The sequence below is a fragment of the Phoenix dactylifera genome, chromosome 16, assembly GCF_009389715.1.
Source record: "Phoenix dactylifera cultivar Barhee BC4 chromosome 16, palm_55x_up_171113_PBpolish2nd_filt_p, whole genome shotgun sequence".
Lineage (NCBI taxonomy): Eukaryota > Viridiplantae > Streptophyta > Magnoliopsida > Arecales > Arecaceae > Phoenix > Phoenix dactylifera.
In genome coordinates, this window is record NC_052407.1 from 10415550 (window position 1) to 10441278 (window position 25729).

The window sequence follows — 25729 nt, forward strand, 5'->3', positions numbered from 1 at the left end:
ACAAGATAATCAGGTGACAATTTTCTTCTCCTTTCTTCGTCTTGCAAAGGTGGGTTTGGTCGTAGGGGTTCCATCGACAGAATGGGGAAGACAGATTAAGTCAGTCCTTGATTTTTCTCCTCAGGTGAGAATTTGTGGAAAAAAAAAAGAACAAATAAATCAGGCTCATAAGAAATTACATTTTTCTTTCAAACTATAAACTTTTAAAATTTTCTTGGCATCCAGCCGACTCAGCTTGCCTCCCTGGCATGCAGGTGGAACAAATACAGCAGCCCACGTAGCAGGCGGTAGCCCATCTCAATGCATGGGCAATACCTATGGTGTTCAATATATTGGGAATACTAGATTATACTCCACAGCTCAGAAAGCATGGAACTCTGCTCGATGGCTCAGTGATGGGAATCACTGACAAACCAACCTAACCTGAGACTTTGATAATTAAACTTTCTAGCAGAAATATCATGATACCTGTTGAACAATACAGAACCATAATCTACAAGGTCCATAACATCATACATATATATGTGTATATATATATATACTTATATATGAAGACTTATATATGGCTTCATGATAAGATAGAATATACAAAAATATGTGCCTCTAGCTGGGCACAAAACACTTGCATATTTACGCTGGTAGTCTAGCTTAATTAGATAGCCTCCAAGTAGAGGAAAAAAGGAAAAAAGAAAGAAAGAGAGGAGTTAGTGAGGCTAGCAAGACCACATTGGTGGCTCGCCCAAGCTGGTCTGGTCGACGACGACCATGTCGAGGGCGAAGACGGACCTGGCTGCATGCTGCTCGGGCGCGATCACTTGCAGCTGCTTGGGCGACGGCATGGACGAGGAGCCGGTGGTGCTGGCGCTCGCGGCCCCCAGGGCGGTGGGAGCCCGGGATCCGAGGTGGGCGAGGCAGGCGGCGTGGCGCATCCGGAGCCGCACCATCTCGGCCTGGACGACGGCCAGCTGCGTCTGGAGCGACTCGATCTGGCGCTGGAGGGAGGAGATGGCGCCGACGCAGCCGTAGACCGGGTCCCGCACCCGGGCGTTCGCTTCGTACACCAGGCTGCTCACGGCGTCGCCCCGGTGGTGCGCCGGCAGCTCCTGCACTCGGTCCAATTCACAATCTCTGAGGTCATTTCAAAAGCGCTCGAGAATGCTAACAAAGTGGCCTTGGGGGTGCAACTTGAACAGGTTTGGGTCAAGCCCAAAGCACCAACATTGCATCATATATAGAATCTATCAAAGTATTCAGCCTTAGTCTAACTTGATTTGAAGTTCATTTCATTACTAGAATCTAGCTCCCTTTTTTTTAAAAAAAAAAAAGATGTGAGAGTTAACTTAATTAGATCAGGTTGTATTCTATTGGAACTTTCACTGTAAGGCTGAGCTTTGTTTCCATTAGCAAGAAGACACATGGTTAAAATTTCTATGCACTAAGGCATCGTTGTCACACCATGGCTCAAAAAAAAAGGATGGGGGGGGCAATGGCCACTTTATTGATGTATAATATTCAGCTTAGGTATTGTATTTATATCTGTTTGTGGATGAGTGCGGCCATATGAAACGGTTCTTTAACAAAAAGGAGACAACACCCTTTAAACTCGTCCCTGGGGTGGAAGACCAAATAATTGTGGGGCCATGCATGGGGATAGCCACAACGTCCAGCCTCAGTTTTCTTAGTCAATAAGATTGATATCTCCAAAGCTGTATATGTTCAAACATCCCTTCATAGTTTACATAACCACCGAATGGATCCAAAATTCACACAAAGTTGAACAAGCAACCAATAATTACCACTTAGCAGCAATTCCAACGCTACGGCGTAGAAAAGAAAGGATAGGGTGGAAGTCTGGGTACGCCAATAATAATAATAATAATAATAATAATAATGGTAGAGTTAGCAGGAAGACCAACAAAAGCTTACGATGTTTCCTGCCTCTCTTCACACAGATCTACTAGCGTTTTTTTTCTGAAAGGAGCAAGCGTGACCAAGCTACCATTTTATAATGTGCTAGCGATGTTAGGCAAGGCAATAGATACCATTCAAGTTGCCTAAATGCCCCTGAAACGCCAAAACACCCTTCAACAACAATAAAAACAAGAAGAGTCTTTTTTGCAAGCCTAAGATAAAACAATGTCACTCTTGCTCTCTCTCTCTCTCTCTGTGTGTGTGTGTGTGTGTGTTATTATAGATGGATAGAAAATAACGTTCAATTTCAAGAAAATGGTCATCCTAGCAACTTACTAACTATTCTTATAACATAGCTATCCTCGGTTACCATAATTGAGTACAATTATCCTTCTTTTCCCTAGAATTAAGATGGAAAAAATGCCCATGGAGACAATTGACAAGGTCCTCAATTGCCATCAAAAGCATCTCCAACTAAAGCTTCTCAGCAGACACTTAAATTTTAAAGAGCAGAAAAGCCAGCAACAAAGAGATGAAGACATGAAGTGGAGATATATATATACATAGAGAGAGAGAGAGAGAGAGGGACCTGCAAGAGCTTGCTGACATTGCTAGCTCCAAAGACCTTGTGCACGTTGGCAAATTTCTGCGGCTCGTCGGCCGGGAAGTAGGGCGCAAAGATGCAGTCCTGCGCGCACCGCCGCCGCAGCAGCTTGCACGCGGCGCACGGCGACACCGTCCCCTGTTTCCTCCCCACTTCCCTCATTCTCCCCCAATCACAACTCCCAGCTTCTTAACACTCAAAACACCCACTCCCTCCCTCTCTCTCTCTACTTTCCTTTCCACTCCAAATTGGGCACTCTTTGGCCTCCCCTCTAGAAGGCCAACCGCCCTTTAACACCCATTCTGGGCAGTTTGTCCTCGGCCACTTTTTAGAAGACAAATAAAGGAAGGAGAGGAAAAAAGTAGGAGCAAAGGATAAAGGAGGGGAGGAGAAAGCCAAGGGTGGGTAGGAGGAGAGGGAGCTGGTAGTTGTGGGTATTTGAACCGGGAGATTACTCTACTGCTGGGCCCACAAGGGGAGGTAATATAGATTTGGCAAGGCATGAACATAGATGCTGACAGGATGTTATAATGTCCCTTTTGTGTTTTTTTTTTTTTTTTTGTCTATATATATGTATTATTATACACTGTACATGTGTACATGATAAATCTTCCCTCATGTTCCCATGTCATCCTCTATCTCCTCTCTTCTTCTTTTTTTTTTTTTTCCTAGTCCCTACTGCTTGCCACTCTCCCTAGTGTTCACAATTTTGTACATTGTACTAAAGGAGAGTACAAACTAGGTAGTGGTGGGCAAGGTGGCTGTAGACTACACACAATATCTGAGTCCTACAAGGAGGTCTCTTCTGTGGCCATCACCCTAAATAGTAGATAAACTTGGAGCAAGAGCAAATGGCTTTAGCTCCAACTCAGTCCTCTAACTCCAACCTATGTTAGAAATTAAACTGGACATTAGTCTTATAAAACTGGATGTGACCTGATTGTATCTGAATTGGCCCAACAAATATTAGTTGGAAGTGCCAAGTATGACCTTTAGATTCAGACAATTAGACTCGACCTCACCTACCAGAGTCTATTCAAGTGGGAGGGAGCTCAGTTAGCAGCATGCATTTAAAATAATTGCATCTTATTTTATCTCATTGTCCTAATTAGCATATTTTGAAGGGAACAAGGAAGGAAAGCACGTCTTATAAAAATTAAAAATATTAGACTTTGGCATGTTTGATGCATGTGAGAGAACATGGAACGTCCTCCATCAACTATATATATGAAAAGAAAATGGAGTCCAAGCCACAAAAGAGTCAGATTTTGAGAGACAGCCATCACTTCCAGGATTCTGGATTTAGGAGACTCTCGAATCACAAAGAAAAAAAAAAGGAAAATAGTACAAGAAAAATAAGAGATATGACATTGAAATGTGGGCCTAAATAGAGTTGAACTTTCAAATATGATAGTGAGGAGTGTATGCTACATATTCAGCGCATGTGAGCTCCAAAATGATTTCAACCAAAAAACAAAGACTTGGAGTCCTTGACTTTTAAAAATAATAACAATAAAAGCAATTTAAAGTCACATTCTAAAAGAAGAGTCCAAATCTGAGCATTCTCGTAATAATAATAAGCATTTAAATTGTAAAAATAATAAGATAACGTTTAATCAAATTGAAGTACTTCATGTTGGTGCTAAGATTGTTTCTTTGCGATATCAGGTATCTCGGCTGTTTTCTTTGTAATGTATATAATATAATATGAAGGTATAAAGAAGTGAGAAATGGCAAAGAGAAGGGTGGCAGAGAGGAGTGCTTTAGGCCTTTCCGGGGGGCCACGAAGTTATGTCGTGAGGTCTTTTAGAGAGTTGGTGACTCGAAAACCAGTCAACTGCCTCCATCTAAGAGGGAGAGGCTACTCTCCCTACTTGGTAGAAGTAGCAGTGGGGAGGTTAAACATTGAGTAGAGGGTGGTGGTTTGTGGGACAACCCTCACCTTGAAATAGTTCCACAGGTGCCCAAGCCATCAACTTAGTCCAAAAAAAGAAGAAGAAAGGGACCTTGAAATAGTTCCACAGGTGCCCTAAGCCATCAACTTGGTCAAAAAAAAGAGGAAGAAGATAGGGTTTGGATTGAAATGGAGACAAAAAACAAAAAGAAAGAGAAAAAAAGGTTCATTCCACAGTGATGGACCATGAATTTAGACAGGACCATTGCAGGGCTGAACACAGAACATGATCTCCCTCATAGTATTTCTGCATTCCATCCTATGTAAGTAAGGATACATTAGGAGGGAGAGGAGGATGAAATATATTAACATCTTTTATATTAAAGAAATGAGGAAACATATGTTCGCAATAAAATCTTAAACCTTCACAAAAATTCTATGGCAGATGAGGAGCACCAGGCTTGATTTTTTTTTTTTGATTAGTTTTTCATTAGTAACATTTTCTTTTCCCCTTTAACAATAGATTATTATTGTAGTCTCGTAGTGTCTTTTGGTATTCTCATCAACCCTCATATTTCAATAACTGGAAAATAAGTTCCTTTAACTACTAAGCTTTGACTAGTTAGTCATAAGATCATAATTCGTTATTGCCTCCTTATTATTAGATTATATGACAATAGTATATGTAATACATGGCAAGAAAAATGTGCAGCGATTCCTCTTATCAAATAAAAGAATTGCAAAAACATCCTTTTGGTTGAATTGGGATACAAGAACAACATGTTGTCAAAAAGGAGAAGGATATGAAGACATTAAACTCAAGCAATTTATTTGCTATGCCGCCCTACTTTTTCAAAGTTCAACTCCTTCAGACATGTCGCAGCAGGTTAACAACAAGTGTACAAGTATTTTTATCCATGATATTAAGGTTCACATTCTATATTAGTTCATTTAAATGCAGCTTAGATCTTGAACTTCCACTCAGAAATTTCCCCCCTAACTTGTTGAATATTGTGACGACGGATGATTTAGGTTCCAATTTCGATTGTTGTAATTCAGATGGCTTGGCCTAAACCTTTTCCCTTAAAACCAAATTTTTTATAAAATAAAATAATCTTTATTTATTCTTTTTTCCTATATCCATATTTGTATGTACGGAATTCTTATCATTATAAGAATGAGATCAATTTGAAAGCACTTTTATTTTCTTATTCTAGCGGATAGAATCCAACTGGTCTAATTTGGGACCCTCCGATATATCTTTGTTCGATCTATCCTCCAAAAATGGTGAAATTATCGAACTAGTCTTTAAATTTATTTCTGATCATAAAGAAATTGTATGAAGTTGAAATTTTATGTACGGTCTTGTAATAGCAATAGAAACAATATTCTTACGGCTATGATTATCTAACAGTTCAAGTACAGTAGTTGATATAGTTGAAGCACAGTTAAAATATAATTTTTGGTGGTAGAATCTATATTGCCGAATGATAATATAAAGGCAAAAGCCATAAGATAGGAACTACATTCTTTTTCTTTGTTTTTTGAGGGGAGATGGAATATATTGATGCCACCTTACATACAGCATGCATTGGTACCCAAACATACTCAAAAGTAGCAGTGAAACAATGAGTTCTCTGCAACTACTTTGTAAGATATTCCTCATGTCATTATTTTCCTGCCATGGAATTTAATAAACGTTTAGGTTAGCAGTTGAGGACGGGGAAAAAAAAGTACAGACAATAAAGCGTGGGGAGGCAAAGGTCGGAAGAATCCAACGGGCGATTTCAAGTCAGAAAAAAAAAAAAAAAAGCGACGGACAGACAGCAGGGTGGGGCAAGCACGGTACGGAGCCCGCATAGCCGTCGTATTATAAGCAGCGTCCACATGCCTTCTGACCGTTGGAAAAAAGGAGTGGCGGGGGAGGAAGAAGGAGAGAGGGAGAATTATTGAGTGAGTTCACAGTGGAACACCATCTCCCTCTCTCTCCCATCAGAAAATGTTCAATAGAGATAGTAGATTTCGCGTACTTTTTCCAACATGTAGATTCACCGCCTTACGTATGGGTACGTCATCCCAGCGCTACCTCGGTATAGATGCAAAAAAAGTATATCCACCAACGAATCGTCCGGACGTGGGGCATCCGGTCCTCTAATTTAATCGACGCTCGTGCGTTTCGAATCCGGACGATGGAATTATGCCCCCTTACCACCAGACTACCACCTTGGTGACTCTCTCTCCTAATTGATATACACACTTCTCTGCATTTTGATAGCTCTCATCTAATGCTCTTTAACCGAGGCTTGTAGAAAGAAGCAAAGAGAAGTTTAATCAAGATTTTTGAATTTAATAAATCAATTATCTTGGTGAGTGATTGAGACCAAGATGAACTAAGATTTCGATTTATCTTAGTTGATGTGGTCCAAAATTTGATTAAAAAAATATAATCTTTTAAGATCTCCGGCCAATATTTTTAGGCTGAGATATCAAGATTATTTCAATTGATATGGTGGTATTAATTAAAAAGTTTATTAAAAATATAAAAAATAGTTGTGAGATATCGAAGGATGTGAATACCATTTTGACATGATATTTCGGCTCTTATTAGTTAACATCACTCGAGTTAATCGAGTTTAGATTTATGCTTATACTATAATGTGAAATTCCTAGTACTGCTACAAACTAAGATTTCGATCAAGATAAAAATCTTAATATAATCAATAAATCAACATATATCATATAAAGATAAGAAATTACATAATTATATTAAAAATAAAAAAATATTTATTTTAGGAAAAGAAAAAGTGGAGGAAGATCCATTTGTACTATGATTTTCAGGTCCAAATGTTTAAAAATGCATCACCAACAATGGAAAAATCTAGAATATTTGTCCATGGGCACCATTACAAGCTGCAAAAAATAAAAGCAAATCTTCATAAAAAAATTCATCCAACCTTAGCTCAGTTGACAGAGCAGAAGATTGTAGCAGTGTAATTGATTCTTAGATTACGGATTTGACTCGTGCAGCTCGAAATTTTTTATGGAACCATTGAATATTTTTTTGTTACAATACTTGATAAACACAACTTAAAGATCATTGCAGATAGTTTTTTAATCAAACCATTCAACAACCATTTAGATTCAACGTACCTTTCTAATTTAAGCATTTTTTTTTGACAATCACTTTCTTCGTGTTTGGACTTTGCCTGTGCAAAACACACTTATCAATCTTTTTTTTTTGAACCACTTAACAGCTATTTTAGATTCAACATACCTTTTTTTCATCAAACAGGCCTTTTTTCCATTTTTTTTTTTAAATTTTTGGTTGCACCACCTTAACATTTCTTTCTAATTATTTTTTTTTTGTATTAGTTAACAACTATTTTAGATTCATTATGCCTTTTTTACTTGAGCACCTTTCCTTTGCAATCACGTTCATCATGTTTCAAAACCTGTCTTGGTCACTAAATCATACTAATGCTAACTTTGGTATGATTAGACTTGATGTGAATTTGTGAACCCTAAAAAAATCTGCTCACAGATAACGTCGGTGGGACTAAAGATTAATTAGATAAAAAACAAATGACTTTAGAAAGAAGATACTGTAGGGACCCATCACGTTGGATATGATTAATGAGCAATGAAGCTGGTCAGGAAACAAAAGAAATTGTAAAGAATTATATTGTTAATATTTCAAGCTTTATAGCATCTCAGCTGACGTTTTAGACTCAAAAGTGGATCTCAGCTGACATATTAGACTCATAAGTCAGCAACGAATCTGAAAACTTTCATACTTAATGTTGCAGGGTATCCATTTCCTATATATAAGTAGATGCAAATATGCAATGTATATCTTATGCTCGACGTGTCATTCTTGTAGAAATCTTTCAGACATCCACCATGAGCATGATAGGAGGTGATTGAGACAACATGGTGCATAACGACTTATCATAGTATATGTTTTTATTTTTGAAATGGACTTGTCATAGTGTATATGTTTTTTATTTTTTGAATGGACTTATCATAGTGTGTGTGTGTGTGTGTGTGTGTGTGTTAGCAATTACTTGATTAGCTTCCTGTGAATTAGAAGTGTATCCTTAAAATTGTTAATTATTATGAGTGGCATAATAATATTATTTATATGTTGCATCCACATTTGTAATGCTGGCTAGATATCCTTCTTATAGGGTATAGTTCATTTTACTCGTACATATTTTACTTCCTTACGACACAGAGGGCTATTGCGTAAATCTTGTCACTACACCCATTTACTCAAGGAGAAGTTTTTAAGATAATCTTCTTTTTTTTTGAATAAAACAATATCTTGTTGCTTGGAGAAAATATTAAATCAATCTTACAATGCTTGAGAAATATTTTCAGTCTCACATCTTTATGGGGGAAAGCTAAGCTTTAGGGTTTGTAATAGATTTCTATTCAAATTTATGACTAGTCAATATTAATTAGGTACTTGCTTGGAGCATAGGTTTGCTTTATTTTATTTTATTTTATTTTGATCTATTAGAATCATCAAACTTGATAGGAATCACTTTGGCTAATTCGTGAAGGATTGGATAAGGTCCAAAAGTAAAATCTACTATATATATAGAAAAGTGCATCACATACTAAAACTTCAGAACACCCTGGTCGTATAAGATCTAATTGAGGTGCTTCATTCTCTCTCTCTCACACACACAACGTTCGTAACTTTTTGAGCATTGTAACTCACTTTTATTTTTACTAATGAAAAAATAGGGATCCGGACCCTACTTTCATAATTTTTCTTTTTAGTTTTAAAAAAAATAAAGTTGAGTAATTTGAAGGAATTTCTTTCTAATCCTCGAGTGGTTTAAGGGACTTGGACCTTATCTTAAATGCTTGATTGATCAATCAATCTTAGTTTAGTTTGCTTAAACCACTTTTATCCTTGTAACTAGTTTATTACAAGTGCACCTCTATCAGGTGAATATGAATGATGTGCATGGGAGGCATGCGTCCGCCTTTCTCTTCATGGTATCGGAGAGGGTAAATCCATCTCTTTTCTTCAGTTCTTCCTTTCCTCGCTGCCATGGCAAGCTCCTTAATTAACAGGGCAACTACATCGATCTCCATCGGAATTACCAGCCAACTTGCATGGTGTTGCCGCTAATGGCGACGTCTATGATTTCTCCTCACTATATATATATAATCTTCTTCACTTGGTTCATCCCGTTACGATGCTTGTTTCCCAATTTCTCACTGGCAAAAAAAACAAGAGAAAAAAATCCATCCCATGCTGAACAGGTGGCCCTCGCAACGAAGAACAAGTTGGCCTTCATCTATGGTTCTCTGAAGCATCTTCCCGAGAACTCCCAGCACTCTGCCGGCTGGTCTTGCCCCAAACACTATGGCGTTGTCTTGGAAATATATGGAGCGTGGTGCATCAATATATATATATATATATATATATATATATATATATATATATATATATATTTCGGTGTGAGATTTCGACGACCACCCAATTGTCAAAGCTACGTGACTACCAACCATTGCTCTCCCGTGCTCTAATTCGTCTATATCCCTTAGCTAGTTTTCTTTCTTTTGATGGAGTTTTATGTCTTCCATGCATAAAGCCTTTCTTGCTTCCATCCCCACTAATCTCGAGAGGACCTGGAACAAGATAGAACTTGGCGTGAGTGCCGGCGCACAGCTCTCAAAGCACAGATCCAACGGTAGATGCCTGCGAAGGAAGGAAGATTTTTTTTTGTTTGTTTGTTTTTTTGCGTCAGTTGCGTGCCTTAATTGTATTGCAGCGTCTCGTTTTTTTTTTTTTCAATTAGATATCGATCGATAATGCTTTCTTGCATGGCAACCTAAGTGAAGAATATATGGCCTCAAGTGGGCCACTCGCCAATGGTTCCCTAAAGCAAGGCCAAGATACCACTGCATGTCATTCTTATTCATGTGAATGATATTATTACTACTGGCACCAGCTTTGCCTTTCTCCGTATCCGGCTTAAAATAAGGGATCTTAAAGTGTGCTAAAATATTTTCTTGGCATCTATGGAATTTTCCACTCCCAAATAAAGTATGCTGTGAAACTAGTCTTCTCGGAGCCAAACCGGTCTCTTCTACCCTGAAGCAAAACTTGAAACTACAAACAGATGTAGGCACAAGATAAGAAGGTGTTGGATCTTATTACCATAACTTCAATCATCTACTAAATTTACCTGCATCGTTATTGTAACAACCCCAGGATCTCATGCAAAATAGCCCAAAATGGTTAGCCGGAAGATATTATTTGGATTCCTTGATTTTATATAAATATCTAAGATCTACCTAGCGAATAATTGATGTGGGACTAAACACACGCCCACACAAGTCCTTACATACTTCTCTTATTCAAGCCCCGACATCCTCGTCAGGCTAAAGGTTCAAATCCATTCAAATCTAATCATAAACATCACGACCAGCCCGTAATCAGCCCCAATAGATCTGTACTGCAGTGTTTCCTAGTCCACATATGTTATGAGCTAGATTCGCTCTGATACCATTTGTAACAACCTAAGATCTTATCAAAAATGGCTAATTGAAAGGTCTTGTTTGGGTTTCTTGATCCTATATAAGTACCCAAGATCTACCCAGCGAATAACCGATGTGGGACTAAACATACGCCCACACAGATCCTTACAATTATAGTGTGAACTATTTTAGCCAATTTATGCAATACATATGGATGCAGCTATTCCATATATGTTGCTCAAACACAAGTTACTGTACCTTTTTAGGAGACTGTCTTTATTTCTTGGCGCACAAAAAAATAGCCTACTGTCCTACGATCCACCGTTAGAGTGACCATAACCACATATAAACTTATTTGGTTGAAATTCTTAGTTGGCATTTTTCTCACTCATAGCCCATGCATCTATGCGGCGACAGCTAAGGCGCCGCACTGCATATTGATGCTAATCCTATTGTATAATTATGAAAACTTCAAGCAGGTATATATTAGGGGGGCATTGTTTAGCCCGTTTAACTTAATTCAATATGTTGTAGGTCAAATTGGGTTACATGTTTTATAATATGATCATATTCGGATCTGGATTTTTGACCTATTTAATAAATAGATAAGATTTGAACTTGTATATTTTTTATGTTAACTTATATACGACCCAATTCATATCCAGCCCGATCCGACCCAATTGCTACTCCTATGAGCAAGTACTAACAAGCTGATACATTCACCAAAGCACTTGGTTGTGGCCAGTTTTCTTGTCTTCAAGGTCCAAGAGGGGCATTGAAATCTACACACCTCGAGGGGAAGTTTTAAGGGACTTATCTTTAATGCTTAACCGAACAACTAATCTTAGTTTGATTTGTTCGAACCAACTTTAACCTTGATTTATTGGAACCTAGCTACTTGATCCTTATAAATAGTTCGTCCTAACTGCACCACCTCTCCAAGTGAATACGAATCAAGCGAGAGACTGGGTCCAACATTCTTTTTAAAGTGAGGACAAAAGAGCTTTTTAGGGGAAAAATTATCATAGGAAGTGGTTGGCTTGATACTTTGCGCAAATCATTAAGCTCCAATAATGTAATAGTAAGAGCGAATTTAGCTTATTTAATTAGACTAACGACACACACGTCCCAGCTTTTTATACTACTAGACCAGACAAAAACGATAACACTTCTGCAAGGTATCAAAGATTATAAAATCCAAGGCTTTCAAGCGTAAAGAATGCGGACATATAGGCTTCTCTAAGCCATACATTTTAGTCTATGAGACCTATATATCCACCATCAGCTGAGCCTGACTGGCTCCCATCTATGTAGTCTTTATTTGACTTCCTTGAGTTCTCTTGAAGAATCTTTTCATACTAAAGGGACTTATTTGGTTGGAGGGCTATCAAACATCAAGGAACTTTTCATTAAACTTATGTCCCTAACATGAAGATGTTTGTCCAAAGTAATAAGATTCTCTTTGGAAAGTGTCGGACAGTTTGATTAACTCACCATGCATTTGCCACCACATCAGACACATGACCATCAAGAAAAACTAATGCCCTCCCTCACATGGAAGAGAATGGAGAAGGACTGATGTTTCCACAATTAAAGCTTGAAGACTTTGAAGAGACCTCACCTACTTTGAAGTAAATAGGTTACGTCCAAGGAGTTGCACAGGAAAAATTATCTCGTGACCAGGGAAAAATCTTTTGTATCACGTAAGGGTAGAGATCTTGTTGAATTTTTGAGGAAAACAAGCTCCAAATCCGTGTGGGGTTGCCTCGTGGGCATCCCACGCTTCTTAAACATGGACTTCACTCTTCACAGAGCCACAGTATCAAATTTCTTCTAATTTGTCAAGAACTTAAGTTCCAGCAGGACATCACCGAGACGAGGTGCCATCCCATGTGTCGAGACAACTATCTCTTGATTGTTTTAGCATCTCGGTCGGCACATCTTGAGACATCTCTTATTTTGAGTATCGATCGGGATGGTGGTGCGTCCCATTCCATGGCAATATTGGAACAGTTTCATTCTACGAAATTTAAAATCTTATTATATCAAACTGCATCTTTGAATTCCAATTTAAAAAAAAGGGAGACTGAATATTTGAATTTTTTTTTTCTTGTTTTCACAACCAGCTTTCAGCTTAATATTGCCTCTTCAAAAATTGATAGTTAAATTTCCTTGCCATGGCAGCCCTAGCCATTGATGTATTTATTTATCAACACGAGTGACCTCTAATATTAATTTTATCAAGTCAGAATAATAATAGTCGGACTTGGTCCCTCAAACAGTTTGTGTAACATCAGCAAATGCCATCAAGTTGGAGAGGCCAGCTCATGCGATCAAATCTATCAATTAGCCTCCTTTTCGTTTCACATTCCTTGCTCTGATAATTACAAGATCTCAATTGGCAGGGTTAAATCAACTAATCAGCTGTCCAAGAATCTTCCAGCTGTTTGCTTCAAAATAAGAAGCTGGTCTGATGTTTGGCGTGAATGGGACTGAAAGAACTTGAAGAACTACTAATTTCTGCATGCGAAGGTCATCACAAATTCAGAAGAAGATCTGTTAAACCACCTTTAAGAAAGTTAAAGGATCTTTAAGATGTACGTCAAGTTTACTGGTCACCACAAAAAAGTAGTGAAATGTTTTCTTTTTTCCTTTGTTTTTTTTTCCCTGAGAGACATGCCTCCATGGTGAAATTGATGGCATGAAAACAGCCCCTCGGAAGGACAAAAGGGAGAACCGCATAAAGCAACCCTCCTTTTGCCGAGGGAAAGGAAACATAGAGAAAAAGGTGCAGAGGAAAAAGAAGGTTATATTTTTCTAGCTCACATACGCATGCAATAATAAGAGCTTGCGTGCAAAACTAGGCATGCGCAGTGATGGGATGGATAGACATGGGTATGAGATGTGGCTGAGTCAATGCTATCCTTAGTGGGTATTATTGTGCAAGTATTTGAGACTTGGGAGAATCTCTTTTTCTAAAGGGAAGGCATGCATGCAAGCAATATAATTAAGAGTATGATTTGCCATCCATAAGCTACCTTCCTTGTATCTTCATTTTTTTTCAAAGAGCTCTAGATGTGCGAATGCCCTGCTTCAAAGTCTATATCCTGCAATTGCCAAAGAAATGGTGTGGGGACTCGAATCATGACACCTGCTGCAGAGACCCATGCCTGCCAATCGCCGGACCGACCTCATCGCATCTCAAATTCTAACAACATGATGGCTCATAGCCCTACCAAGATGAACAAGATGATTAATAATTGCCGCCGTGTGTTAAGTTCATCGACAACGAGGACCTAATTCATATCAACTTATTTTTGAAAAGACAGAAAGTGCTAGGACATGGATCCTTATCCGTTGATGGTAGAGCCTTACCCGATTCCAAAAGAGATTAATTTCTGGAAAGGCAAATACTACCTTGACGGAAAACTACTAAACTTTCATAACCTTGAAGCTTTGATAGGACCGAGGGTCGTGCAGAGAGGGAATAGAAACTAATTACGATGGTTCGAGGTTCAATCTCTAATTATATACATTCACGATGTGATCCAACTTCCACATAATGAATGCCGACTCCTCAAAAAACATCGTGTTCAAATAGTTCTTATCCGCAAGCACCCCATTCAAAGAATCAAATTAAATTTTTTTGTAGATGGTTTCCAACGCAAAGCGTATAGAGTTCATATATATCTTTTGATTTTACCACCCGTCTCTATGTTCTAAAGTTTGAGTGCTTTTTTCTTAGCTTTCCGCTTTCTTTTACAGTTGCCCTCTGGTCAGTTCACCTTGCAACAGTTCATTGAATTTTTAGATATATTCAAGGTATCTTTTTTTTCGAGTTGTCGTTTTATCCACCATCATCTTCTTTAAATTTGCGTACTGCTGATGCCGATTGGGCCAAAGATTCTTCAGATAGGTGCTCAACTACATGCTGAAGGAAGATGCTGCTGCTCATATGCATAGGAACTTATGTAGATTGTGATTAATAGTTAAAACTTGGACACAATCTTTGCCATCGACAAACAGCTGACAGTCTAAAAGGGCAGTATGTATTGCTTACATTGATAAGCACCACAAGGAGCACACCAAATGTCCAACGGCTATCCGTTCATCCACTCCTTTATAATCCAACAAAATATAACAACATGTGTCCAAAATATTCATCCAGTAGTGATGTAATTCCACAAAATGGTTGTGATCTGGCTGTAAATATCCCTCTTATTGCAAAAAGTGTGTCATTGAAATACCAACTAAGAGGGAGAGCTGCAACTTTTTATTCTAATATTTTATTATCTTAGTAAATTAAAAGTACGTTTCATTAGAGAGAGTTGGATCTTGAAATAAAAATAAAAATGAATAACTTCCATTTCGGCTGTTTGGTTATAGAATTTTCGATTTCGATTTCTCTCGTAAACTAAATACCAACCAAATGGATACCCTTTGGAAAGGAGAGTTGCACCACCTAATAATCTTTCTATCTTGGGTCTATCTTTTTTAAAAAAAATTATATTTTGAGTTCAGCGTTCTGACCCCAGGATTCTGAGAGAGAACACCCTTTAAAAATTTTTACAGGGTATTATCTATAGAACCAAGAAGATAGGATTTTCAGGAACCAAATGTTACTAATTTTTCCTGAAAAAAACTTTACTGCAGGGGCATAGCCTAAGCATTTTTTTTTTTTTTTAGTTTAATCCCTTATCCCACCCTTTCCTTTCCACTCTCAACATCTGACCTTTACCCACAGACACAAAATAAAATTAAAAAAAAAGGAGGGTTAAAAAAAAATATTATCAAGTCAAGTGGAGCATTACTTGCCCCGAGAAAAGTTTGCCCAATTGGACAAGGTGATCATGTCCGGGCCTATGCAGTGATAGCGTGATACGACCCTCCAACCGCTCAAAGATATAACAACCCCGCCTTCATTATCACATGCTTCAAGAACACACCAATTCGTTCCTCCTGAGTTTATTTTTCACCATCACTACCCTGAAATGCTTCCATCACAAGTCACAAGGACAACTTCACAAAATTCTTGTCACTTCAAAAAAAAAAACAGGAACTCTGCACTGCGGTCTTGCAAAAAAATCAGGTATTAAAGCGAAATTGAGGACCGTGTGAGCCCACCACAGCTGTGCGCAGTTAGATTGAGAGCAGCTCTACGACAGTGATTAATTAGATCTAAAATTGAGCTAGAAGGATAGAGTCACATACTTCGATTCAAGAAATCTAGTGCATGGCAAGAGAATATATATTTTTTGAAGCGAGGCATGTTTATTGAAAGACAAATAAAACTATAGATTGAATGATTTTTTTTGTGAGCGATCACTCTGACGAAATATTTTAGGCTTCTAAAGCACAAATACCTAGAGCTTTTAAGGACATATTTTTTATTATTATTTTTATATATTCATACTAAAATAGTTTAAAATGCCCATCTAAATAACAAAAAAAAAAATATAATGTAAATACTAACATCACTAAATAAACAAAACTTTCAAGTAAACAATATCTTCGTGCGAATTTACATAAACTAAATGCTGGAGAAAATCTAATATACGAACAGGAAAAGTTGTTAAAGGAAATCTCAAAAGACTACAGCATATTAAAGGAAAAATTTCAGCATATTTAGCCCCCATTTTTTTTCCGGAGGAAAAGACTAGGCAGATAAACCGCAAGCCGTGAACAGAAGAGATAGAAGAGAACAAAAGCTATATAGGTCAAATATTAAGTGTCTCTGGGAAGGGACGAAGATATTCATTATTGAAGAGTCGTGTGATTTTTTTAACTTCTAATAAAGCTTGCAAATGGATTTACAAAATCTAGTGGATTAGAAGATGTCGACTTTATACTACAAGAACCAAAAACTTAAAAAAGTGAACAAAGGGAACTTACAATCACATGGTAACATCAAAGTGGAATTCAATACATTCAAGCTCAGGTGCTATATGGGTTTTATCTGCTACCCACTCAGCATCATCTCTGTAAGAATGGACCCAATACCACTCAAATGTCACAGACTTATGGATGGACATGAAATTAATTTCTGTCTAAAACCAACCGATGTGTTCTTTGTTCTTGCCGGACGATCCATCTGTTCTTAAAGGAAGCATTTACAGCAGATATCAAAATTGTGGATTATGCATTGTCATAATTTTCAGGTGCAAGCTCTGTGCTGCCATTAGCGATAACAGCAATGCAGAGACTAGGAGTGGCAGTGGAGGCAGCCAGTAAGGGTTAGGTGGCCTTGTCTTTAAACAGGTGTGAGAGATTTCTATTGTTACATCCTTCCTATTGTTACTTGATTGCGAACCAGAAATTCCAAAATTTCACCCTGCAATAGACAAGGGTTAGCCTTAAAAAGCATTAAGATTTTAGTAAGTCCATGCTAGCTAAGGGACCAAAGGCAGCATCTTTTTCTGTTAATAGAACAACCAGACAATTAGAACATATCCTTACTAGAATTAGAGAGATAAAACAAGTTATAAATTTGTTACAATGACCATTACTTGAACCATAATAATCAAAAATGGCAAGTTTATAATTAGATATAATATGTTTAGAATCTTATTAAAAAGTAAATTAAAAAAAAAAATTCAGTCACTGGAGTTGTTTATAATGTCATTAGATAATACATTCCATATATGACCATGATTGTTCTATTTTATGATGTTAGCAAATCTAAACAATTTTTCTCTCAAAGAAAACTAATTCAAACAATATTTTTTGATTATCATTCCCATGCTTACCTTTAGGGGGATAGTGACCAATTTACACTAACCTACTTCAGGCAATAGTAAGCAAGAAGAAAAGCTGGAAAAAAAAAATTAATGACTCTGGATAAACTTCAATGGCCGAGAAAATAGTCACTTTTGTGGGATAGTGAAATAAGGAGAGAAATCATGTGAGGGTAAAACTAAAAACAAAGGAAAGCTAAGACATAGATATCTGGTGAAAATAGAGTCATTTCAATATAGGTTATTCAATACCTGATTTGATAAGATCCCTTGCTTCCTTATCTAACTAGAATTTTAAATAAAATACCAAAAAGATGAAAGAGTCAGCTTGCTGAAATACAACCAAAGGAGTGGTTCTAATTTATCAATCTAGTTAAGAGCTTTAGAGTAGCCTTGCGATGTAGAATGGGGCACGGTGTGGAGGGGTTGGCGGTTGGGGTGGGGGGAGGAGGATGCAAGTTTGAGATTGAGGGGAACCAACCTACATCTTTAAAGGGCCACATTAAGTCTGCGGAGACTACCCCAGTACCCCCTGTGGCTTCATCCATGAACTCCTCATCATTAAGGTTCCTAAAGATGGTCATAGAAATTTCCTTTGTGTTTTCAACTTTCAAAAGAGAAGATAATCTAGTTGTTTGAGAGCTCAGACAGAGAACAAATTTTCACCTCTTCCACTATTTCTGGAAGTTCAAATTCTTTTCTTCTATAAATCTTCTCAATGGCAATTCGACTAAATACATTTTTTACCTTCCTTATTGTATGGGGTTCATTTATATATGTCACATAAATTTCATTCTTCAAGAGAAAAAAAAGGGAAAGAAGGCAATTTTGTATACTATATCTGACAAAAATGATGGTGATGATAATGAGACTTTTGCATTATTTTCTTTGTTTAACAGGCATTTGTCTCAAATAAGATGCCTTGTGAACTTATATGATGGCAAATAATTATATTGGATATTAAAAATATTTCATTTGTTTCTTGGAATGTGACCTCATGTTTTTGTTGAGAAGTGAACTTCTCATGTCATTATGTAATTGTTTCCTACTCATGAGTCATTTAAAATATAATTTTGTTCATGCTTCTTATTTTTCATCAGTGTACTCGAGGTTTTAAATACCAATCCCAAATCCATCAGCCAGGGGTTGGATCAGGACGACACCAAGCCAACACTTAAGATGACTTGGCATCATGATGACTCACTAGAATGCCAATTCTTTTGTTTTTATTATTTTTTTTTGTTGTTTATTGCTATTCAAAATTTAGAATCAAGGTTTGCAATTATACCGAACACCCTACTGGTGCCTAACCAGTGCACCTGATACCAACCATCGATATGGTACATATTTCATTACCGACACTACGTATGAGAGGCGTACCAAGTCTCGCTACCTTAGAAGTAGTGTACGCTCCATACAAAGCAATACGATCCCAAGCTTGCATTAAATGGTACTTTACTGACCCAGTCACCAATTTAGTTGGTACCTTTTGGTATGCATGCGACTAATAAAATAATATATGAGGAGCTTGGCATATGTGACGAATAAATAAATAAATTTCATAAATCTATTAGGAAACTCAAGTCCAGTGTTCTTTCTATCATTTCTCCTCCCCCAGGTACTTTACAGTTCAATAGCAGGGTTCATATATGAGTCGAAAGAAAACTTACCCCTTAGGGAACCTATGCACTAATGCTACTGGAAGTGAAACAACCTACCTGTCTCTCACAAGTAAGAAATCCCAAGAATTACCCCTGCACTCGTTCATCTTTCCATATGAGCCCTTTTTCCATTCCCCAATGTTGGCAATATTAGCGAAGCCCGCCTTTCCAAGCCCTTTTTAAGACCATGACAATATGAGGCTCAAACACAAAGGAGGTAGTCTTGGAAGCAAGCACTGGACGGAGATCATAGAGGTGAGACTTGTAATTTTTGTTCCGCTATTCATTCTAGTAGTTGTTTCCATCTCAACTACCACTAGTAAAGATGCAGTGGCATTGGCAGAATGGTGGCCGTTGGACATCTTAGAGTTGCTTCAAAGCTTTTAGCGTGTGCAATGAGTTTCTCCATTGAGTGAAGCGGTCGTACTTCTGGTCTTATCCATACAAGGTGGATAGGCCTGGAGTCGACAAGGAGTGGCTTTGTGGGCGTGAACCAATGTCCTAATAAGGGGAAGGGCTGGGGACTTGCTGATGTAAAGAGAAGCACTAGTGTTTGTTTTAGCTTAAGAAAGGTACTATAATTTGGTGTAGAATGTAAAGTGTCTACTAATTCGATGGTCTTTCATGAAAAGAAGGTTTTTTCCTCCTTTGTTGCCTAAATCAATGGGGGTATTAATTGAAGCTTTTTCCATAGAACCACTGAGTACCTCTTCTTACTCGCCTAATAATCCCATAGTTTCTAGTTCCCCATAAAAAGATATACTTGCTTTTTCATTGGAAAAGGTTAAAGCAAGTGCTATCAGATAATCATTATAAGCGACATGCTTACATTTTGGACAGCGTGTTACGTTATTTGGTTATCTAATATGATATTTTAGACTCTTGGTCGAGATCTAATCTCCTCTATATACTAACCAAATCTAAAATGGATCAAATTTTAGCTAATCATATCCGACTGAACTTGGCCAAATTTGACTCAATCCAACTTTGAAATCCCTAGATTCTAAAACACTCACCCTGTTACCATATTTAGATATGTAGGTTGAGTATAAAAATTTTCTATTTGTAGGTTGAAAGCTTAATTAATATATCAAATTCTGTTTTTTTTTAAATGATATTATGGATAACAATCTAACTAGGATCCTTTTTGTTTTCTTACGAATTGGTTCAGATCCTCTTGCATTCAAGATTGAACAGGAGAACCCTAGTATTACAATTACTATAACCCGCATATCGCATGGCGGTTGTGACCAGACCTCTTTAAATCAACCTTGAACTAAAGATCACCACGCTATGTAAATATCCAAGCGGCATCCATTTTCTACGTAAAAAGTTGCATTTGTCATGGGGCACAAGGGACTGGTGCAACTTGTAGAAATCAGCACTGAATGATTAGTTTCCACCCAATGTTATGCAGGCTTAGATAACTTTTTATGTGCAAGTTTTATCTACACAAACAAATGCCATAAAGCATTTTCCTTTTTTTACATATAGAATGAATAGTGCACTTTTCATTCATCATGTACTTGAGCACACCAAGATCTATGTGGTTAAAATGCGAAAATATAGAGTGTATTGTGGGTTATGCTTACCCAATCTCAATACAATGGAATGAGTATGGCTCTAGAATCATGATCTAAAATGAACTGGTTTGCATAGGATCTGGGAACTAGCCTCTCACTTGTCTGATCTAGGACAGACCTGTCCTGAATCCTTAACTTTACCAAATTTTAATGTTTAAAATAAATAAATAAATAAGAATTACAATCTGTGATTCAATCGATTAAAATTGTGGCCTCATTATTATTTGCCTCCCCTGAGATGGTTTTGGTTTTAGTTATCCACTTATCCTTGTTTATGATTAAAGTACTATTTTTAGAGAGTATTACCAAGACAACAAAAAGAAAAAAGATTATGAAAATGGGATCAATCAAAAGAAAGAAATCCATCCGGTGCATTTGTTCAAGGCATTACACATTGTCATATAATATATGTGTGTGTATGTGTGTGTGTAGAAATATATATGTATATGTGCATGCATGTATACATGTATTCTATTTATTTTATTATAATGTACCATGAAGGATTCTTTTTTTTTTTTTGGGGGGGGGGGGGGGGGGGCACGTTTGGGGGTGGGGTGGGGGGGTTGTTTAAGCATAACTAAGGAGTTTTCAATGCGTATTTGACTAAAGGGTGGGAAGGTGTTCAATAAACAACTATCCTAGAGGTGTTAGTTATCATAACCTATTAGTTAATATTAACAGCAACATTACAAGTGTTGCTTGATCATAAACATTGTCAGGGTAGATAAAGAGAACGAAATTTACTATCAAGAACATGTACTTGAAAATCTTTTCGAATCAATAGATGAGGTGATGCCTCTCCATGATTTTGATGTCTTCACTAAAATAGAAGCACATAGAAGTGCCTCCTCTACGACATAATCACACTAGTTTGCTTGCTTTGTTTATTTTTAAGAAAAAATAACACCAAGACCAACATCATAGAATAGGGGTGTAAAGGAGCCAATCTCGAGTGAACTCAAGCTTAATCTTGGCTCATTGTTCTATGGTGCCAACTTGAGCTTGCCACTAGGTCAAGCTCAAGATTGGCTTTTTTGCTATAGAGCTGGCTCAAGCCCAGCTCACTTAAGCACAATGGTGGCTGAGGAGGTAGCCAAAAGCAATTGGCTGATTGATATATGGCGATCCACAATGGTGGTCTCCAAAAAGACAACAATGAGAGAGAAATCGACAAACAGTTGGATGGTTGATAATAGATGAGGTAGCTCAACATTCCTCTAGATGGAGACAAAGATAGAGGATCAAAAATAAGGACAGAGAAAGACGGCGATGAGGCTAGAATAAAAGAAGCGGAAAGCCTTGGTGGAAGAGGAAGAGGAAAGAGCAAGAGAAAAATAAAACCAAAGCAATGATATTATTGATTCTTGATCACTCTCTTTTAGGGCTGGAACTAGGTCAGGCTGGGCTAAGCCATGAGCCTAGCCCGATTTTTTTGGGGGCTTCGGGCTGGGCTGAGGCCCGAATTTTTTTTCTCGAAAAGTAGGTCTGAGCATGACCCAAGCCCAGGCCTGGATTTGGTCTCAAATCCATCTAGCTGGACCCAATTTGAGCCCATGTGGGCTGAAAGGCAGGGCCAATCTGATAGTTTCAATTCTATTGAGATACCAACTTGGGGCGGACTTGAGGAGGGAGAGGACGGCAGGGAGGGAGCAGGGATGGACGGTAGGACGGAGAGGAGGTGGTTGAAGAGCTTGGGGCAAGAAGGGGAGGAGGAGGAGGACAAGAGGAGGAGGCAGAAGGTGAAGAGGGCAAGATTGGGGAGGGACAAGGCATGGAAGAGGGAGGAGAGAAGGGTTAAGGAGGGGGAGGGGGAAGGAGATGGAGAAGTGGCGAGTGCGGGTGAGCTTGAGGATGAGTGTGTGGAGGGCGGAGGGACGGAGGTGGTCGGGCTTAGTGGGCAGCGAGAAGGAAGGACGGGTGGGCAGCAAGTGAGTGCAGAGAGGAGGCAGCGGTGGAAGGCGGAGTGGGCGAAGTCAAGTTATTGTTTAGTAAAGGAAGAATGAGTAGTTGCTTAATTCAAAACCGAGGAGTGCTCTGACTACAACTACCAAATTAAATGATGTGCATAGATTGTGTATGGCGGCAATTAGATGTGAAATGATTTCAATTTCATATTTCCTGTGGGGTTTGACAAGATTAGAAGATAGTTTTTTGAAAGTGAATCAAGGGTTTTCTTTTAAAAAAAAATTAAAGAAGGAGAAGGGTGAAACCTTTGAATAGATATGTAATAAAGAGAAAGGCAGTGGGAGGATCAATATGGATGTAAAGATAGACGGGGTGGTACTTTGTCAGAGGTGACTTCCATGTCGTACCTTTTATGTCCAAGAAAAAAGGATTTGAATTATAAAAAAAATGAAGATTGTAGATAAAAAGGAAATTATTATCTGAATAAAAAGAAGAAATAAAATTTGAAGTTGCCCTTATTAGGAATTATTGGTGAATAAGGATTCATAAAGCTAACCCGGAATAGCTAGAAAAAGGTGGACGGTTATAGTTCTGCTCATGGATGAATTCTCTATTATTTCTAATTTTTTGATACATAGATGATACAAATGTTAGTGCATAAAAATGGATTTAAAGATGCAACTATGACTTTTCTCTGACATGTTTGAGAGGTCTAGGCTGACCATATCCTAATTCTACTGTATTCTACAAGCAGTAACTAGACTTTCTGAAAAAAGCAGGATTGGTTTTGGTAGCAAAGGAGATTAAGATTGAGTAGGGATGGATGAATCATTAGCAAGGAGATCACAATTGTGATGGAAAACCCATATTCATGACAGAAATGCTACAAACACCGGGCATGCAGTTATAAGGAATTAGTAACACAATGCCTTGATCACATTTTGGAACAAAATGGCATATTTGATTTGATAGGCTAATGGTATCATAATGACAGCGGTCTTCTGAATAAGTAACCTACTTGATCATAAAATGGAAAAAAATCCAAGTTTCAGGTAACATCCTTCGGTCCAATACCCAGGTCCATGGTACAAAGTTATGCTGTCCATACTCAGGATCAGGTTCCATTTGGGTGTAGAAGTTTGGATACTATGTGTCTGGGTAAGGTTTGTTTCAAACAATCAACTGTTCTTCAAGTAACAGTCCAATGCAAAACCTGCTAGGATCCATTATTACTTTGACGCTGTCATAAATGTATTTGAGGTTTTTTGTTTTCTAATAAAAGTTTCTTTAATCCAGATCGGTAAGACAGACTTGTACATTCCAATCTATTGTAAAACCAAGATAAACCTGAACCCACCCAGTATGTCTCCACCCTTAATGGTGTTTGATAAGGTAGAGGGAAAAAGACATAACTTTAAGGTCGAAACCTAAATAAATTCTATTACAAGATGCAGAAAAGGAGCATAAGATTTTAACCCATTTGAAAACAATTAATAAACAGCAATCATCGAAGAGTTTACATCTACCATCCTAAAAATTTCTTAGGTTGATAGCCCAATTATTGAACGAAACATGGATTCGCCACCAAAACAGCAATGCAACTACCAAATCTGAACATCAAACACAGCCACGAAAACATCATGGAAGAAGGGAAAACTAAATTCATAGAGTAAATTAACACAAAAACAGAACAACCAAACTATCATAACTTGCAGGGATAACTTTAGCCAATACCTTAACGATTCTTGATAACAAGGAAAAGACTTTTGAGATTAGGGATTGGAAGGGGGCCGCGCGGACGCGAGTCCCCCCACTGCCACAAATTATGACGTCCACTCTCCCACTTGGGGAGATGGTAAGCCAGGGCTCCCTCCAAGTGCAATGAGGGCCCCTACCTTAGGCCATGGGTCTTCTTGATCACCCATCGACCCCGTCCAGGTAAGTATGGAAAAAAGGATGCCGGGGAGCGATTTTTATAGCCCGTCCCACCGCACCGGCGTTTGGTCTCCGCCCGATGTGGGACTAAAAACTCCAGGCTGCCTCCCTAAGGCCGGCCGTATTTTATCCAGATTTCGGAGCAGGTTGGAATACGGTTTTTCCAATAACAGTACTTAAAAAACAGCTGGAATAAAGCTGGAATAGCGTTGTTCCTGAAGTAAGGCCCTCTTATTTTCCAACTTTTATTAACAATTATAATAATAATGATAACAGACATAAATAACTCTCAGTCTTAGAGGTAAATGTGCAAAGAGAAAAAATGTGTCGATTTTCCTGAGAAATTTTAAGTCAAACTAAACGAAGAATAGCTATTCCAAGAGAAATAGCTATCCGCATACACTTTTTGCTATTCCAGACTTGACTGAAGATCCGAAAGAGAAGGAACGGCCAAAAAAGCAACCTTGTTCTTGCCAAGACTTTAGATAGTCGAATGGTAGAGTTACATGAGAGGGTGTTGGAATTTTTCAAAATTCCAATTCTACCCTTTTTTATCTTTTGCCTTTTGTCTAGTGTACTTTTTTTAGTTCCACATTGGAAAGAGATAAAACTCAAAAGGTCTTTATGTAGTATTCAACCTTTTAACTTGGTGAAGCAAAGAAAGTAAGTAGCCCACGCGCGCACGAGCCCAATGAAAACGCCTCTTATCCTCTCTTTGATTTCCCGAGGTCTCTGTGTTTCCGAGAGCCTCCCTCTGTTCTCTGTGTTCCCGAGATGATACTCTCATCTGTTCTGTCTTCCCGAGAGAGTGTACGCTTGAAGTGATCCAGTTGTTGTATCCTGGAAGATAGGCCGCCATTACCTGCTACACCGAGATTCATTGGTTGTTTGACAGAATTACTGCATCTGCGAGTGTACGCTTGGAGTGATCCAGTTGTTGTATCCTGGAGGATAGGCCGCCATTACCTACTACACCGAGATTCATTCTCCGAGGGGCGCGA

General features: G+C 38.1%; 1 protein-coding gene, 1 long non-coding RNA gene and 1 other non-coding gene across 3 annotated transcripts; all 3 read right to left on the reverse strand.

The window, feature by feature from the left end:
- Positions 1 to 444: 444 nt before the first annotated feature.
- Positions 445 to 2909, reverse strand: LOC120104071 (LOB domain-containing protein 4-like). Its single transcript, XM_039114489.1, has 2 exons — positions 2501 to 2909; positions 445 to 1103 (listed from the first exon to the last, which is right to left on the reverse strand). The coding sequence occupies exons 1-2, from the start codon at positions 2675 to 2677 to the stop codon at positions 714 to 716; spliced, it is 567 nt and encodes a 188-aa protein (XP_038970417.1). The 5' UTR covers positions 2678 to 2909; the 3' UTR covers positions 445 to 713.
- Positions 2910 to 16663: 13754 nt separating this feature from the next.
- Positions 16664 to 24829, reverse strand: LOC120104072. The gene is made up of 2 exons (XR_005506532.1): positions 24528 to 24829; positions 16664 to 17241 (listed from the first exon to the last, which is right to left on the reverse strand). It is a non-coding gene; the product is annotated as an uncharacterized LOC120104072 (long non-coding RNA).
- LOC113463541 lies at positions 24577 to 24739 on the reverse strand. Its single transcript, XR_003387932.1, has one exon. It is a non-coding gene; the product is annotated as a U1 spliceosomal RNA (small nuclear RNA).
- Positions 24830 to 25729: the final 900 nt, after the last annotated feature.

Bases quoted from the DNA above. Each gene is read 5' to 3' on its own strand.
- LOC120104071 (XM_039114489.1), bottom strand. From the start codon at position 2,677: ATGAGGGAAGTGGGGAGGAAACAGGGGACGGTGTCGCCGTGCGCCGCG. The intron at 1,104-2,500 runs GTCCCTCTCTCT...GACCGAGTGCAG, and splicing joins ATGTCAGCAAGCTCTTGCAG to GAGCTGCCGGCGCACCACCG.